Source organism: Corvus cornix, chromosome 1 (assembly GCF_000738735.6).
Source record: "Corvus cornix cornix isolate S_Up_H32 chromosome 1, ASM73873v5, whole genome shotgun sequence".
Lineage (NCBI taxonomy): Eukaryota > Metazoa > Chordata > Aves > Passeriformes > Corvidae > Corvus > Corvus cornix.
This window is the reverse complement of record NC_046332.1, coordinates 46,574,464-46,587,986: the sequence shown is the minus strand read 5'-3', so window position 1 is coordinate 46,587,986 and position 13,523 is coordinate 46,574,464. Positions and strand designations below refer to the sequence as shown.

At 41.4% G+C, this 13,523-nt stretch overlaps 1 protein-coding gene across 1 annotated transcript in view; it reads left to right on the top strand.

Annotated features, from left to right (window-relative positions):
• The window catches only part of ATP8A2 (ATPase phospholipid transporting 8A2), a 320,460-nt gene that overhangs the window by 286,551 nt on the left and 20,386 nt on the right, over positions 1-13,523 (top strand). Inside the window, exon 35 of the mRNA XM_039565493.1 lies at positions 4,707-4,811. Coding sequence (XP_039421427.1) covers positions 4,707-4,811 — 105 coding nt within the window. The remainder of the gene's footprint in view (positions 1-4,706; positions 4,812-13,523) is intronic.

Sequence of the window (13,523 nt, the reverse complement as noted above, 5' to 3'; positions counted from 1 at the left end):
AGAAAATAATAGAAAACCCCCAAAATTTCCCAAACACCAGCACATTTCAAACACCATCGTGAAAGATAAATCAAGTCATGTGCACAGATCAGAAAATCTGGTTTTATTTCATATGGGGTTGATAGCACGGTAAAATTAAACTGGTAGTAGGCAAATCTACCAGTCAGTAAGTACTTCTTAAATATTGTTCCTCAGCTTAATCTTCACATGCTAGACTGCTTGAATTAAAACTAGGTATTGTAATGTAAAATTTCAACTATGATTTAGTAGTCTAGCACATCAGAGGGTCTTTTGTTGCAATAACTAAACTTCTGCAATTGCAAATGACTTTAAGATTCTAAAACTGAGGCCAAAATGTTTAAATTTAGATACTTAACCTGCTTGTTAAAACTCTGAAAAAAACTCTTCAGTTTTTTAAATGTTTTCATGGTAGTGGAGTGTCCTGAAGTTGTCTTCTGCTCTTATCAGTTCTTGACAAAAATGACTCATGAATTGTAAAACAGGCCAGACCATGGCGGGCTCATCCTCAGCTGTTAGTCATTTCAAACTCTGTTACTGACTGAGCCTGTTCTTTAATATTTCTTAAAGAAATCTCAGTAACATAATCCTTTCAGTCATTCAGACCAAGAATGTATAGAGACTGTGAAGCTCTCAAGACAAACATGTATGATTGATAGACTAGATATTTTCCCAACAGATTTTAAACAGGAGGCTCCTATCAACATTAAGCAAAAAATCTCTTCTCTGACCAGGACTTCTTTTTTTTAACTGAGCCATCACTGAAAAATTAACACCATTAACATTTTAACTAGGATAAATGAAATGACACAGCTATCAGCACTGCCATATGGAAGGAGTAAAGGTCTGTTTCCTTTCCAAGAGGCTTGCCATTTAAAACTGGAGCCTAAGGCCTCTGGAAATCAACTGGCACATTTCCACAGCAGTGGTTACACCACATTGCTCTCTGTAATTCAGCAGAATATGGTTTTGGCCATGAAATTCCAGCAGCTCTGACTGCTCATGGTCATGGAATTTATCTCTTTCAGTTTCTTTTGGATATGAAGCACATGTACCTGTCTGTTCCATAGACAGAACATCCGTATGACCCAAAAGGTACATGCCGAATTTCAGTACAAAATACTGCCAGAAAGCCATAAACACAATACAGAGTTTTTATCTGCAAAAAGGTTGATTGGAAAGTCTGTTTCAGACATATAAAAATGTTTTGTTTATAAACTGCTGTGCTGCATCTACTATCAAAATTTCTAATGCTGGAAGCAAGAATGTGTTTCCTTTGTTACACAGGCTACAGTTGTCAACACATCACTTACCTCCCATGTTCCCTGCAGCTCCAGGCTTTTTTATTTTCTTTTTTCCTTTTTTTTCCCTTCCTTTTTAAATGAATCAAGGAAATGTGGAAAACTCTCTTTTTAAAGAGAAGGAAGCTTATTATTAATACTTGGTTGCAATACATTGTTAACTTTGGTCCACTACTCTGAATTCAGTGCCTTGGTTTGCCTTGTAAAAATCCTAGTTGTGCCACCACTACAATGAACAGAGCTTTATAAGGTGAGTGCTCCTTCACAGTTGGCACATGTCACTTGAATATATGTCACTGGCTCTAGGAAGTCTTGGAATAGCTGACTCACAGCGGTACGTAGGAATCATAAAAACGCAGTGTGTATTCCAGCAAAATCAGGCAAGAGGGCAAGAATTTATTCCTAATTGGTGTCTCAGTGCTTATTTTACAGTGAAAAATTTCCTCAGCCTTCCAATCATTACCAAAATTTTCATGTACTTTTTTTTTTATCATGGGGAAGAAGCAATTTGCACTTGCCAGTTCTGCAGTGTAAGTTAGAGAAGAAGAGCTCTTCCCATCTTTGTATATACTCGCAGTCCCTGGAATACAAGACTCATAAAATGCTAGTGAGAAAAATGAGCCAGAGTAGAGGTAGTGTCATGTTTGAGAAACATTTATGAATGTCGCCATGCTTCTCCCTGGCACATTCTGGCCTCCTGAACCCCCTAAGTATCCTAGGCCAGTGAAGTGATGCACTTCCCTGGCTTTGAAGGGGAAGAGTGACACAAAATACAAAGATAGCTTTTTGCCTGTTCTTACAGTCCCTGATCTTAATATCCCAGCGTGTGAGGGAAAGGTGAGTTTATCTTTATGTAGTGCATCAAATTTTTGCTGAACAGTAACAGTGAACACAAGATCTCGTTGTTTGTTGAGGATTGATTATGCCTCTAGGGCCAGTTGTAGAGTACTAACCTAAAAGCTCAGAATCCTACCTGTATTTCTGTGCATCGAAAGTCTCTAACATACTGTAGGGAAAAAGTCGTGAAGTATCCAGTCCTGTTGCCAGCAGTCCATGGAATATTTGCAGTTGACTTTGATAGGAGCAGGCTCAGACTCTGAGGCAATTGTAATACCATATTTTAGTATTTGTTTTTGAGGGAACATTTGGATAGGTTAGCTCAGGCCTTTTTATATTCTTACATTTATTGATAAATACTTGGTTACTGACTGTTTCATGGATGCTCTTGCTTCCAAGTGAAGAAATGACTCAATGCATAGCAACTACCAGCCCCAGAAGAGCCCATGTGTTTCATCATTTTATACTACTTACAAAACACTTCATTAACCCCAACTTCAGGCCAACAGTATTTCTTCCATGTTGTATCATATCAGTGTCATGCCTCCTTGTGCTGTGCTGCGCTGCACAAACTGGACTTGTTAATCAAGATCCATTCTGTCAAATTTTGGATTCAATATTCACTCTTAAGGGAAAAGAAAATCATTTCTTAAGGTGTATAGCAAGATAAACATGGGGCTTTGGAAGAGATTGAATAACTTGTACATTTCTATGTTCTTGTCAGTGAGGAAAAGTGATTATAAAGGATGTGAAAAATTCCAAACATGCTCAGTCTTGAAGTTTGCAATAGTAAGTATGACCTCTTTAAATGGAAGAGATGAAGGTCAAAATTTCAAGGTCAAACTTTCAGTGGATTTATTTAAATTAAAGAATGTGATAGTGAATTCAACTGAAAAGATTATAAAAATTAATAGCCTCAAAGCTTACTCATTTTAATAGCTATATTTTCTCTTCCTCAAAGAGGAGACCAGTCTAATCATTAGCCTAACTAGTTATAGCAACTTGAAGCTAATTAATTTCTGTGCAGCTGTTGGTAATCTCACATTGCTGAAGCATTATGCATTTTAAAAATATCCTTGCTATTCATTTCTTTTGACACAGTATGTTGGTGTTGCAAATCATACACCTTTGGTGGTTTGTTTTAATAATATACCCTTCTAAGTACATCCTTATAATATTTAGCTTCAGATTTTGGTGTGCTTCATCTTCTGTTGTTTTTTTGGGTTTTTTTCTCTTAAATGCAGAAGTGTTTTGAAAGTAGTTTTCATATTAGCTTCTCATTTTTAGATATTTGGGGCCTAATTCAGCAACACAAAGACCAGAGGACTTGGATATCCTAGTATTAATATCAAGACACTGTCATTATAAACAGTGTCAGCAAAGATTTGTGGTCTTTGTTTCTTATTCCCCATGGAAGGAGCAATAAGTACCATACTTTTTAAAAATAAATGCATCTTCATTATATTTTAATTACATACACACCAGTTATTATTTTTCTGCTAGAGGGTGTTTTACATTGTTTTATATCATTGGCTAAAGATTTGAATGTCTGCATGTAGGATTTTTATAAAACTTGTAAAGAAATTTTTGCCACCTTTGAGCTGAAGAATATTATTTTAATGCTATGAAGCAAGTAGTGTCTCAGCCGACTTGGCTCCATCTTGTTTTCAGGCTTACTGTGCAGTCACATGCAAATCCATATGTTCTCATGGGACACTTGTCCTCCTTTGAGTGGCACAAAAGAGGAAGCTGATCAAAAACTGCCCATGTGAGAAAAATCCCTGCGTTTTATATTCTTGCTTTGTACATGTCAAGACAAAGGGGACTAGATTGTCTCCCCTATATCAGTGTAATTTAGGTATAATACCCCTGGAGCAGTAGGTGAACCTGGGGGGGGGGAGGGGGGAGAAGGCCCAAGTCTCTTCAGGGGGGACTCTAAATTGCACTCTAAATTTTGATTGCATGCGTGGTGCATGGATTACTCTTTGAATCTTCAGGCTGAAAAAGTAGGACATAGCCAGTCTTGTTACTGTCAGTTTGGAAGTTCATTGAGAAGTGCCTTTCCAGTCATGTAAGACTGATAAATGAAAATCAAGGGGCTTGAATGGTAATTATTAGCTGAGACTCTCCTCAGGTTTTCAGAGCAGTGCCACGCGTAGCTCAAAAGACAGAATGGATTCATGTTTTACTGCCATGAATATTCAATGAATCCCAGCTCTTTTGTCTAAATGCCCGGGTCCTGAGCAGTTCCACGGCAGCGGTGTCGGGTCTCTGTAGCCCCATAGCGTTGCTGCTTGGTTAGGTTTTGAGTGTTGTGTTGAAGTGGCTGAGCTCTGTTTCATTTAAAGTCGTACTGATTTCTCATTTCTTATGTATTTTTTCCCAGATATTGTGAACTTGAACTAACATGCATACACTGTGCTTTATTTCCCAAATCCTTCAAGGGAAGGCCCTGTGCCTCTCACCTGAGAGATAAAATTGGGGGTTTGTAGCAAAACAAATATTCACATGGCTTTTTTGTTTTGTTTGTGTTTTTCCCTTGTGGTACAGGGCAAAGCATACCTACCATAAAACTTTGCTGGAGCAAGTTCAGGAGTTGGAAACGAAGACAAGAGAGCTGGGAAAAGCCATGCTTCGTGATAGTAATGGAAAGAGGCAAGTCTATGCTAAATGTTTAAACCAGACCCTTCTTTTCCTCTCCCCTCCCTATTTCTCATTCACCATTAAACTCTGATATTAGACAGGCTAATAAGGCTTCTTCTCCTGTATTATTAATTTACTGCTGTTCCCTTTCATATATGTCTGTTGCCCCCACTGAAACCAGCCCTTCCTTTTTCATTTCTCCTGCATTATTGCTGTGAGGCTCTATTGGAAACTGCTGCTCAGTCTCCTGAGTGGTAACATGTAGTGCTATTACCTGGCCACCGAGCCAGACTGGTTTTGAAAGCACTTTGTTATGTCATCCAAAAAATTTAAAAAAAAAGATAACCATGTCAGGGGAGGGAACTGTCAGCAGCTCGGGATATAAAGACTGTAGCTAAAAGGAGAACTGGCTAATCCATTGTGCCCTACTACTTTATTCAGTTTCACCTTACGGGGTTTTTTTTATGCTTTTGCTTTTTTCACAACAGCTTTCAGGTCTCTTGCCTTCAGGGTTCTCAGTTTCTCGTTGTGCCTCTCCCTTATAACCACACCATATGGACTTGAATATATTGCTATTATTGAACCTTTCATTGTATAGAGAGAGTATGCGTTGTGTGGGAACTTTTGTCTCTTCTGAAAGAAGCTAAAGAAAATCATGGTGAGGCTTTTGCATCCAACAGTTTCATTTACCATCTCAGAATGTGGTTCTGCATCAGCTGGTTGGAAAAGCTCCCCAAGTTCAAAAAGGTTTTAGAACTAACTCTTCTGTTCCTTACACAATATAGCACCACATGACTTGCTAAGAAACGACATGATCATTAAACTGGATTTTAGCAAACCTTATAAACTAGCAAACTGAGTGGAATGGGGCTTTTAAAAGATTTTGTTCTTCTGGGGCAGGGTCATCCTTTGAGCCTTTGATGTCTATTCTAAGGTAAACTAATTGCCATATTTTAGCTGCTGCTAAGACAAGCAGATAGTAGATTTTTTTCAGCTGAATTTGTGTGTTAATAAGGACTGGTTTTAGGGAAAATTATCAGGCAATGATTTACTGAGATTATGGTAAACTGAAAAGCTTTTAAAGATGCTTGTGTGAACTTTAATGTGTTTACAAGATATCCTTAGTGACCAGAGTTTGCTTCTCAGAGGCCAAGACAAAGTAAACACAGTGTTATTGATTAAGATCACTTCAAAACACTTGATATCTTCAGGTTTTATTTTGTGTAATTTTTCTGCTGTGACTTTTGGATCCAGCAAAACAGAGTTTATAAATTGTGCTCACTAGCAAAAGTTACAAACTGCACATCAAATGATTTATAAAGAGAAAGCAAACTTTGCAGCAATAAAGGCAACCTTCTATGCCACAATTATAGCCAACAAAGATGCTTAGTATCAGGCATTTAGTTAAATAATGGGCCTTGACTGAAGATAGAAAGTTGAGCAGTCATTTTGAAATCAGTTGAAGCCAAAATGCTTGGTACCAAAATCAGGTCAGTCTCCCCAAACAAGAAAGGTGTAACCTGGTGTTGTGAGGTGCTGACTGATAGTGGGATTAGATGCCAGGTAAGTGGAAACCAAACCAGCAGAAAACTGATTGTTCCCAGGCACATGGCTCTGGTCTGAGCTCGATGAGCCGCTTGGGTGTCGCTGTGGCTCCTATCCATGCATATTATGTGAGGTTGTATTTTTGCTGGTTTGTAGCATTTGTGTTTTCCTGCCAGTATTTAATGCCAGTTATTGACAGTCAGAGAGGGGCGTGAGTCAGCTTTGTGCCTGATGCATCCCTGGGTTGCAGGGTGGGTTGAATTGCTATTAACAGCAAGAGAGAGACAGTCAACATTTGATCTGTTTATATGTGCATGTCTGTGTCTCCAAGAACTTGATGGGTTTCTTCTCTGTTTACACACTGTCCTGACTTTTTGTAAATTTCATGGCCATGTTGTAATTCATTCATACACTCCATGTTTTCATAGCCTTTTACTTTATTGCATTCTCACTGCAAACTCTTTCATCTGCGTTCCTCCTCCATATAGCTTCCCTTCATTCTCGAAACGCTTGCATGGAGATGATGTAAGGAATCCCTCTGGCCCTCCTTCCCATTTTCCCTCCCCCCTTCTTTCCATGCATTTGTTTGTTCTCATTCCTAATTGCTCCCAGATTTTCTGGGTGGTCCATCTGTGAACTAGATAATGGTAGAGTGCCTCTGCCTGCTAGGAGCTGGTATGCTGTGCTTGTGTGGTGGCCTCCCGACTGCTCTTCAGAGTTGTTCTGTCTTTTATCTCTTTTGTTTGTCTCATGGCTCTTTCACACCTGCTAGAAATCGTGTGCTTGTCCAAAGGGAAGGGTGAGGGTGGGAAAGAAATAGAGTGGGAACTTTTTCCGGTTGGTCTCTTTGATTCGTGTTCTTTATTTTTTAAAAATTTCCTTGAAGCTGGTGGAAATATGTGCTAAGGTGCATGCTCTGCTCTCCCCTCCTGCCCTCAGCCCCATGACTCTTGGGATATTCCTGGCAATGTGACACTATGCAGGAAGGGAAAGTAATGGGACTCTTCATTTCTAGTGGAAAGTAGAGAGCTGTGTAAAAACTGCATGAGTCCGTCTGTCACCTCAGTCCTTGGTTGGAAGCGTTCCTGAAAACATGCCCATTAGGTGTTGGCTTGTTCAGGCAGCTGTGGAAGATAAGCTGGCTGTCATCAGGGTCTATTTTCCTGGCCTACACAGTGGACACTGTTTTTGTTCAGTGTTTTTCACAAACAAACAACAAAAAACTCACACCCAATTTCAGATAAGAGAAGGATTTAGGGAGCTAATTGCTTTTATCATTTCCTAGACCTTAGACAAAAAATGAGGTGCAAGATCTGAATGTTCAGAACTAATCTGCTAAACAAAAAGCAGTTTGCAAAGCCCAGAAAGCAGTGAGTGCATCTAGACTTGCACAACAGGATGCCAGCTGTTTGCTGGGACTCAGCTGAATTGCTGTTAAATGTGGGCAGGTATCACCTGGGTCCTTGCTGCACTTGGAGTTTTGGGAGAGCTGTGTGTGCCACTTGATACCTATATATCCATATCCTGTCTTAGAGGATCTTCACCCTGACAGCTGTTCATACATTTTTCTGGGTTAATAAAAAATGTCTTCACTAGTGCTCGTTATATCTTTCTAAATCTTAGCCCCTTTGAATAGTTTCTAAAATTGAATTTGCTTGTATCGATCTAAAAAAGCAGGTGCACATTTTTGCTGGACCAATGGCTGGGAACAAACAGCAAGGGAGGTGGTAGGTGAGGGACTGTTTGGTCTGTGCAGGGCAGAGTGTCAGCACCCTGGCCATTACAGCTGGGTCCCAGAAACCTTGAAATAGCATTAAAGTGACACTTGGAGATGATAGCAAGTGTATATAGTCTTGAGCTGTAACGGGTCATGCTCTTTCTCCTTGGTATGTCTCGTCTGGACAGCTAAAAACTTACGTTTTGTAGAAGCTGGAATGATCACAAAGTCAGATAATTCCAGGAGCAGGGAATTCATCGGGGAAACACGTAGCTGGAAAACTGGCAACTCCAGAAATAGCTTGAGAAGCCAGGAGAGTGAGTGTGCTGTAAGGGGCTGTGATGGATCCCGTGCCCTGCTTGCCTGCCTGTGGAAGATGAGTACCCGCACTTTCCCTCCCCAGCCTGGGCACCCGGCGGTGCTGAGCTGGACTCCAGCCCAGCTATGACATGAGCATGCCTTGGTTAGGAAGGGAGAGGGGCTCCCTGGCACTCTCATGCAACAAAAGGCAGGATTTAACACTAAATTTTCATTAATTTGGAGAGGTGAGAGGGGCAGTTCATGTGCCAAAGCAAACATGGACATGAGGAGACACCTGCCCAGCAGATTTAATCATGTTAACCTGCAAGACTTACACAAAGAAAACAAACAAGGTTTGTGTTCAAAAGCAGCATTGAGTTCAGCTGCAGAGATTTTTGTGTCTTTAAATAAGTTTACAACTTAAATCTTGGCTCGTAAAGGGCCAAACCTTCAAGTCCTCATTCACTTTTCACTCCATCTACCCTCTCATTGAAGTCAGCAGGAGTTCAGGTGGAGTAAAGCCTGATTAGGCACCAAAGCAAACTTTACTTTGGAAACCCATGTCACTTTATTGCTCCACTGGCCAACTAACGGAGAGTGAGCAAAGCTGTGCAGCACCCTCTTTGCGACAGTAGATTTCCTGTTTCAGAGGGTTTCTCTGTCTTGGACTTGCCAGAGAGCTCCCTTTGAAAGTGGCTTTTTTAGTTGTTTTTCTGTCCTGTTATTAATTGGTTGGTGGGCAGGATTAGATTATTTGATACTGAAGAACAATGTGGCTTTCATGATTTACATGCTTTACAAGGAGCTGAAGGACCTCTCTGGGCTGTTGCAGAAAAGTGCCTACATTGCTGAAATATTGGGAGGAATTTCTTCCAATGAGTCAGAAATCTGAGAGGCTGAGTCTTGTCTTAAGCAAAGGTGAAGGCAAGTGACTACAGACCTAGTGAGGTATAGCTGCAGTGTGTGTTTGCACAGCACTTTTCAGTATGCCCTTTTACTCTTGCTGCTCTCAGATACCCACTGGTGATGGCTGTGGTGCCTCTTTCATCTCCATTTCATAAAATAAGTACTGCTTTTTTCAGTGCACCTAAAACAGCAGCTCCCCAGAGTCTCTCCATTGTCTGCCTTCAACAAGGAGACACGCTGGTGTAGATTCTCTTTCATTTTAGTGCTTCTCACCAAATCTAACCCTGTTCCTTCAGTGAAAAGTGCATGACCAGCTCTCACCCTGAGAGCAAGTTGTATAATCTATCTTAGCCTTGGTTCTATTTGGTGTGTGAGGGTAGGTGCCTATCTCATTTCAATAGCTGTGTGACCTGGTGGGTAATCAGTGAGCTGATATGGGTACCCGTGGAGATTTCCCTGCTCCACAGGTCCCTGGGGAGGAGCAAGAGGGGAACATGGGAAACCTGCCTTAGGCTTGTGGCTGTGCACAGAACTGAGCGGCAGAGGCTCAGCCTTGCACTGACAGAAGCAGAAATGGTAAAGCAGACCTAACTTTTAAGAAATGCATGAATGAGATGAGGACCTGATCTCCTGGTTCCCGAGGAAGAGGCAAGCTTTTTCATTAAGATGAAGAGGAACGAGGCTTGGGCTCATTGTATTTCAAAGTACTCTGTATTGATGCACTCCAAGTTACATCCACTGGAATAGGGAGACTGTGCCAGTAAGGCTCCTTTGCATCAGCAGGTACAATGAATCTTACTTGAATCAAACACAGTCTTGTGCTTTCAGCTGGTTAAACAGCACTGGATGTTTGGAGCCAAATTCTTGTTTCATGAATGTGTTGACTTCGATGTATTTACTCAGGATACGCACGACTGTGATCTGAATCCAGCCCATACAGTGCAGCTGAGCGTAAAATGAGGTTGAAGAGGGGAGAGGTGTATTTTGGGTTTTGAGGTCTCAGCATCCTTTTTATCAATTTTTCCAGATGTCCTTCACACCATTTCTGGGAAGGAAAGGCAAGATTTCTCCAACAGCATACACAAGAAAGTGACTGGCATATTTACGATTTTTCCTTGCAGCTTTTCTAGTAAAAAGATATTAGACTCCTTTTACTAGCAAAAAGCACATAAAATGATATCAGTGGGGTTTTTTTAATTCTTTGATTCCATATGGTAAACATTCATGTATGGAAGGTGGAAAATGCATTATTTTGTTTTATTCTACAGTTGTCCTTTTCTCTCTCCCTTCTGTCCCATATCAGTAAGGAATCATCACATTATTTCCTCATTTTAATATGTACCATTTATTTCTAACCCCTATGTGTGAGGCACTTGAAATTACTAGGTTTGATTCCACTTTGGGGAGACTGTGGGGCAGAGCTGGGAAGGGGCAGAGGACAGAGAGGGTGCCAGAACCTGGCCAGAGGGCTGAAGGAGGAGTTACCATGTTCCCACTGGCACTGGGGACCCAAGTGCCTGGTTGCTAGTGCAAACCAGTTAGAGTTGACATTCCTCTTCTCCAGTGCAATTAATTATTTCCCATCCTGGTTGTAGCTATCATGTAACCTTGAGGGAGATCCATTGCACAAATAGGGTTAAAACATGGTGACCTGGAGAAGGATTTAGAGCTGTGAGCAAATCTGCTATCAAAGTCAAAGTTGATGGAGGTACAGTATCAGAACAAAGGCCAGAATGAAGTTGTAAATTGAAAAGAAAGATTAAAAAAAAGGAACATTACAAGATGAGAGTTAAAACTGATTAAGGGGCCAATCTCTCTGATGCCTAATCCTGAGTTACTGGGCTGGGCACTGAGGATCTCCACAGGGGAGGGAGGAAGAAATCTTCCCTCCAGGCTGCACAGCAGGAGAACTGCTCCGTAACAACTGTTCCAGCCTAATGGCTTCAGCAGTCTGCCTGGACCCTGACTCCTCTGCTGGCTAACCCAGAAGAGAGGCAGGACAGTCTGCATTCTCCTCTCTGATTTGCAGTAAAGAATAAAGTGCCAAGTTAAGCGTAGCATGAACAAGAAAACACAAGTTGTATTAGGTATTAAATATTTAGTGGACAATTAAAAAATACTTAAAAGCTTAAAGAAAAGCAATTTGGGTTTTATTTTCAGTTCAACCAAATGTCCTGGGCTGTGCTCTAAATTGTGTTCATTACACTTTCAAGGTTCATCAGTTTTTCTTGTTGCCTGAGCTGTTCTTTAGCTTTACTTTTCTGTAAAGAAAAGCAAGAAAAAAGCTGATAGAAGGAGTTTAGAGTTTTTGAAGACAGAAGTAATCTTAACTTCAGTAAAAGTATGTAAATGAACTTCTATTAAACCAGTAAGTTTGGAAAAAAATCCACACACAAAAACCCCAAACCAGAAAAAATCTATGCATAGAGACCAAGGATGGAAAACTTCACCCTCCAAGGTGACTACTTCTGAAAAAATGAGTGAGTAGGAAAAGAATGCTATAATTGCAACTGTATTGCCACCTTATCTGTAAAGGATATGACCAAGCACCCAGTAGAGTAAGTGCAAAGTGAGGCACTTAGGGACATGAAGTCAACAGTACTGATACCAAAAGGAGGATAGCTGAAAAGCAGCAAGCCACACTTAGCCTTTTCTGCTTCTCAGACATTTAAATTGCATCAGTTCCCCTGTTTTGGGAAGGCTGAGGGCAAAACTAGGCAGCTTCAAGTTTTAAGTTAGTTGACTTCAGGACATCTGACAGTGATGTCTGCCCTCCACCCCCCCAAAGAAATGCATATACATGCATATACATGCTTAGTGTATGCAGGGCTTGGAAATGGAAGGTACTTTAAGCAGAGAGAGATCTCAGTTATTTTCTTAGGATTGTTGCATTTCAGAGAGGCATGTGATGTTTAGCGCTGATATTTTTAGATGGTGTTTGTTAAAGGTGCTTGGTCTTCTTGTGGAGGGTTCACCCTCAGACCATCAAACCTGTTGTTCTGTCTTGGAGCTGTCATTGGCTCTGTAGGACATGGAGGAAGCTTCTGGCAGCTTCTCATAGAAGGCACCTCTGTAGCCTCCCATTACCAAAACCTTGCTACGCAAACGCAATATCATTCTAGGTAGTAGTCTTTGAAAGAAGTTTAGGAATAACAGTCTCAAAAATGAAGGCTGGAATGGACTGTCCAAGTGATTTTAGGAATCAAAGGAGGATCTGACTTTTCTGCCTTAAGACATTGTTAATGAAAAAAGAAAATGTAAATCATCTTTGCTTGTTGTGAAAAGGAAAAGCTTTGTCCTGCTTTTAGCCATACGACTTTAAGGACCAACTTGAAGAGGATTTAGAGTAGAGAATTTGGCCCCAGAACTCTGTATATGATCTGTGTGCTGCAAATGGGGGCTGGCTGAAGCTCGCAACATGTCTTGGCCTCCGTCAGCTTCTGCAGGGTGGTTCTGCCACAGGTATGAGGTGATGTGGCAACATGGGAGGACCTGTATGCACCTGCCCTGGGCGCTGCTGCTGCACGCTGGCTGCAGGTGCTCCTTCATGGAGACCTCTGGGATGCAGAAGGGGAGCTGCTGTTCAGCTGAAGTAGAATGCTGCCAAGCCAAACCACAAGCTGTAACAACAGTGTTTCTTCAGGGCTTTGGTGAGGGCCATGCATCCATGGGTTTCTGTTGATGTAGCTGCAAGGCTGGCTTAACAGTTTCCCAAACCACTCATTACCAGCCATGGTCATAAGGGCCCATCTATGCCCCAGCTGCTCAGCTGGATCATCTCCACTGTTTGGATCCATGCAATGCGTGAGCTGAAGGAAGTGGGGTGGTATGGGGAGCACTGTCAGGTTCTGCCACTGACTGGTGAGGGCAGGAGCTGCTTTAGCCATCAGTCACCACAAAAACATCCGTGGAGCTGCTGCCGAAGGTGTGTGGTGCTCTCTTAACCTTTTCACATCCAGGCAGGATAAACAACTTGCAGCTGCCTGTGGGCTGAGCTCAATATCCCATGTTCTCATGGACTGGAGAGCTGGCTGCTCTCAGTATGCTCCAAGTCAGCCTTGCAGCGCCACACATCCAGGTACATTTGGTGCTTATCAAGGTAAATATTTGGCTAGATAATACCAAATACGATTTATAAAGAGGGAAGGTTACTCTGTGGTTTTCACATGTGCTTTGGAAAATACCTGGAGGGGAGTTTGTTGCACTAAAGAAAGCCTGGAAGTGCTACACCGTGGCAGGGCGTAAGAGCTCAGCTT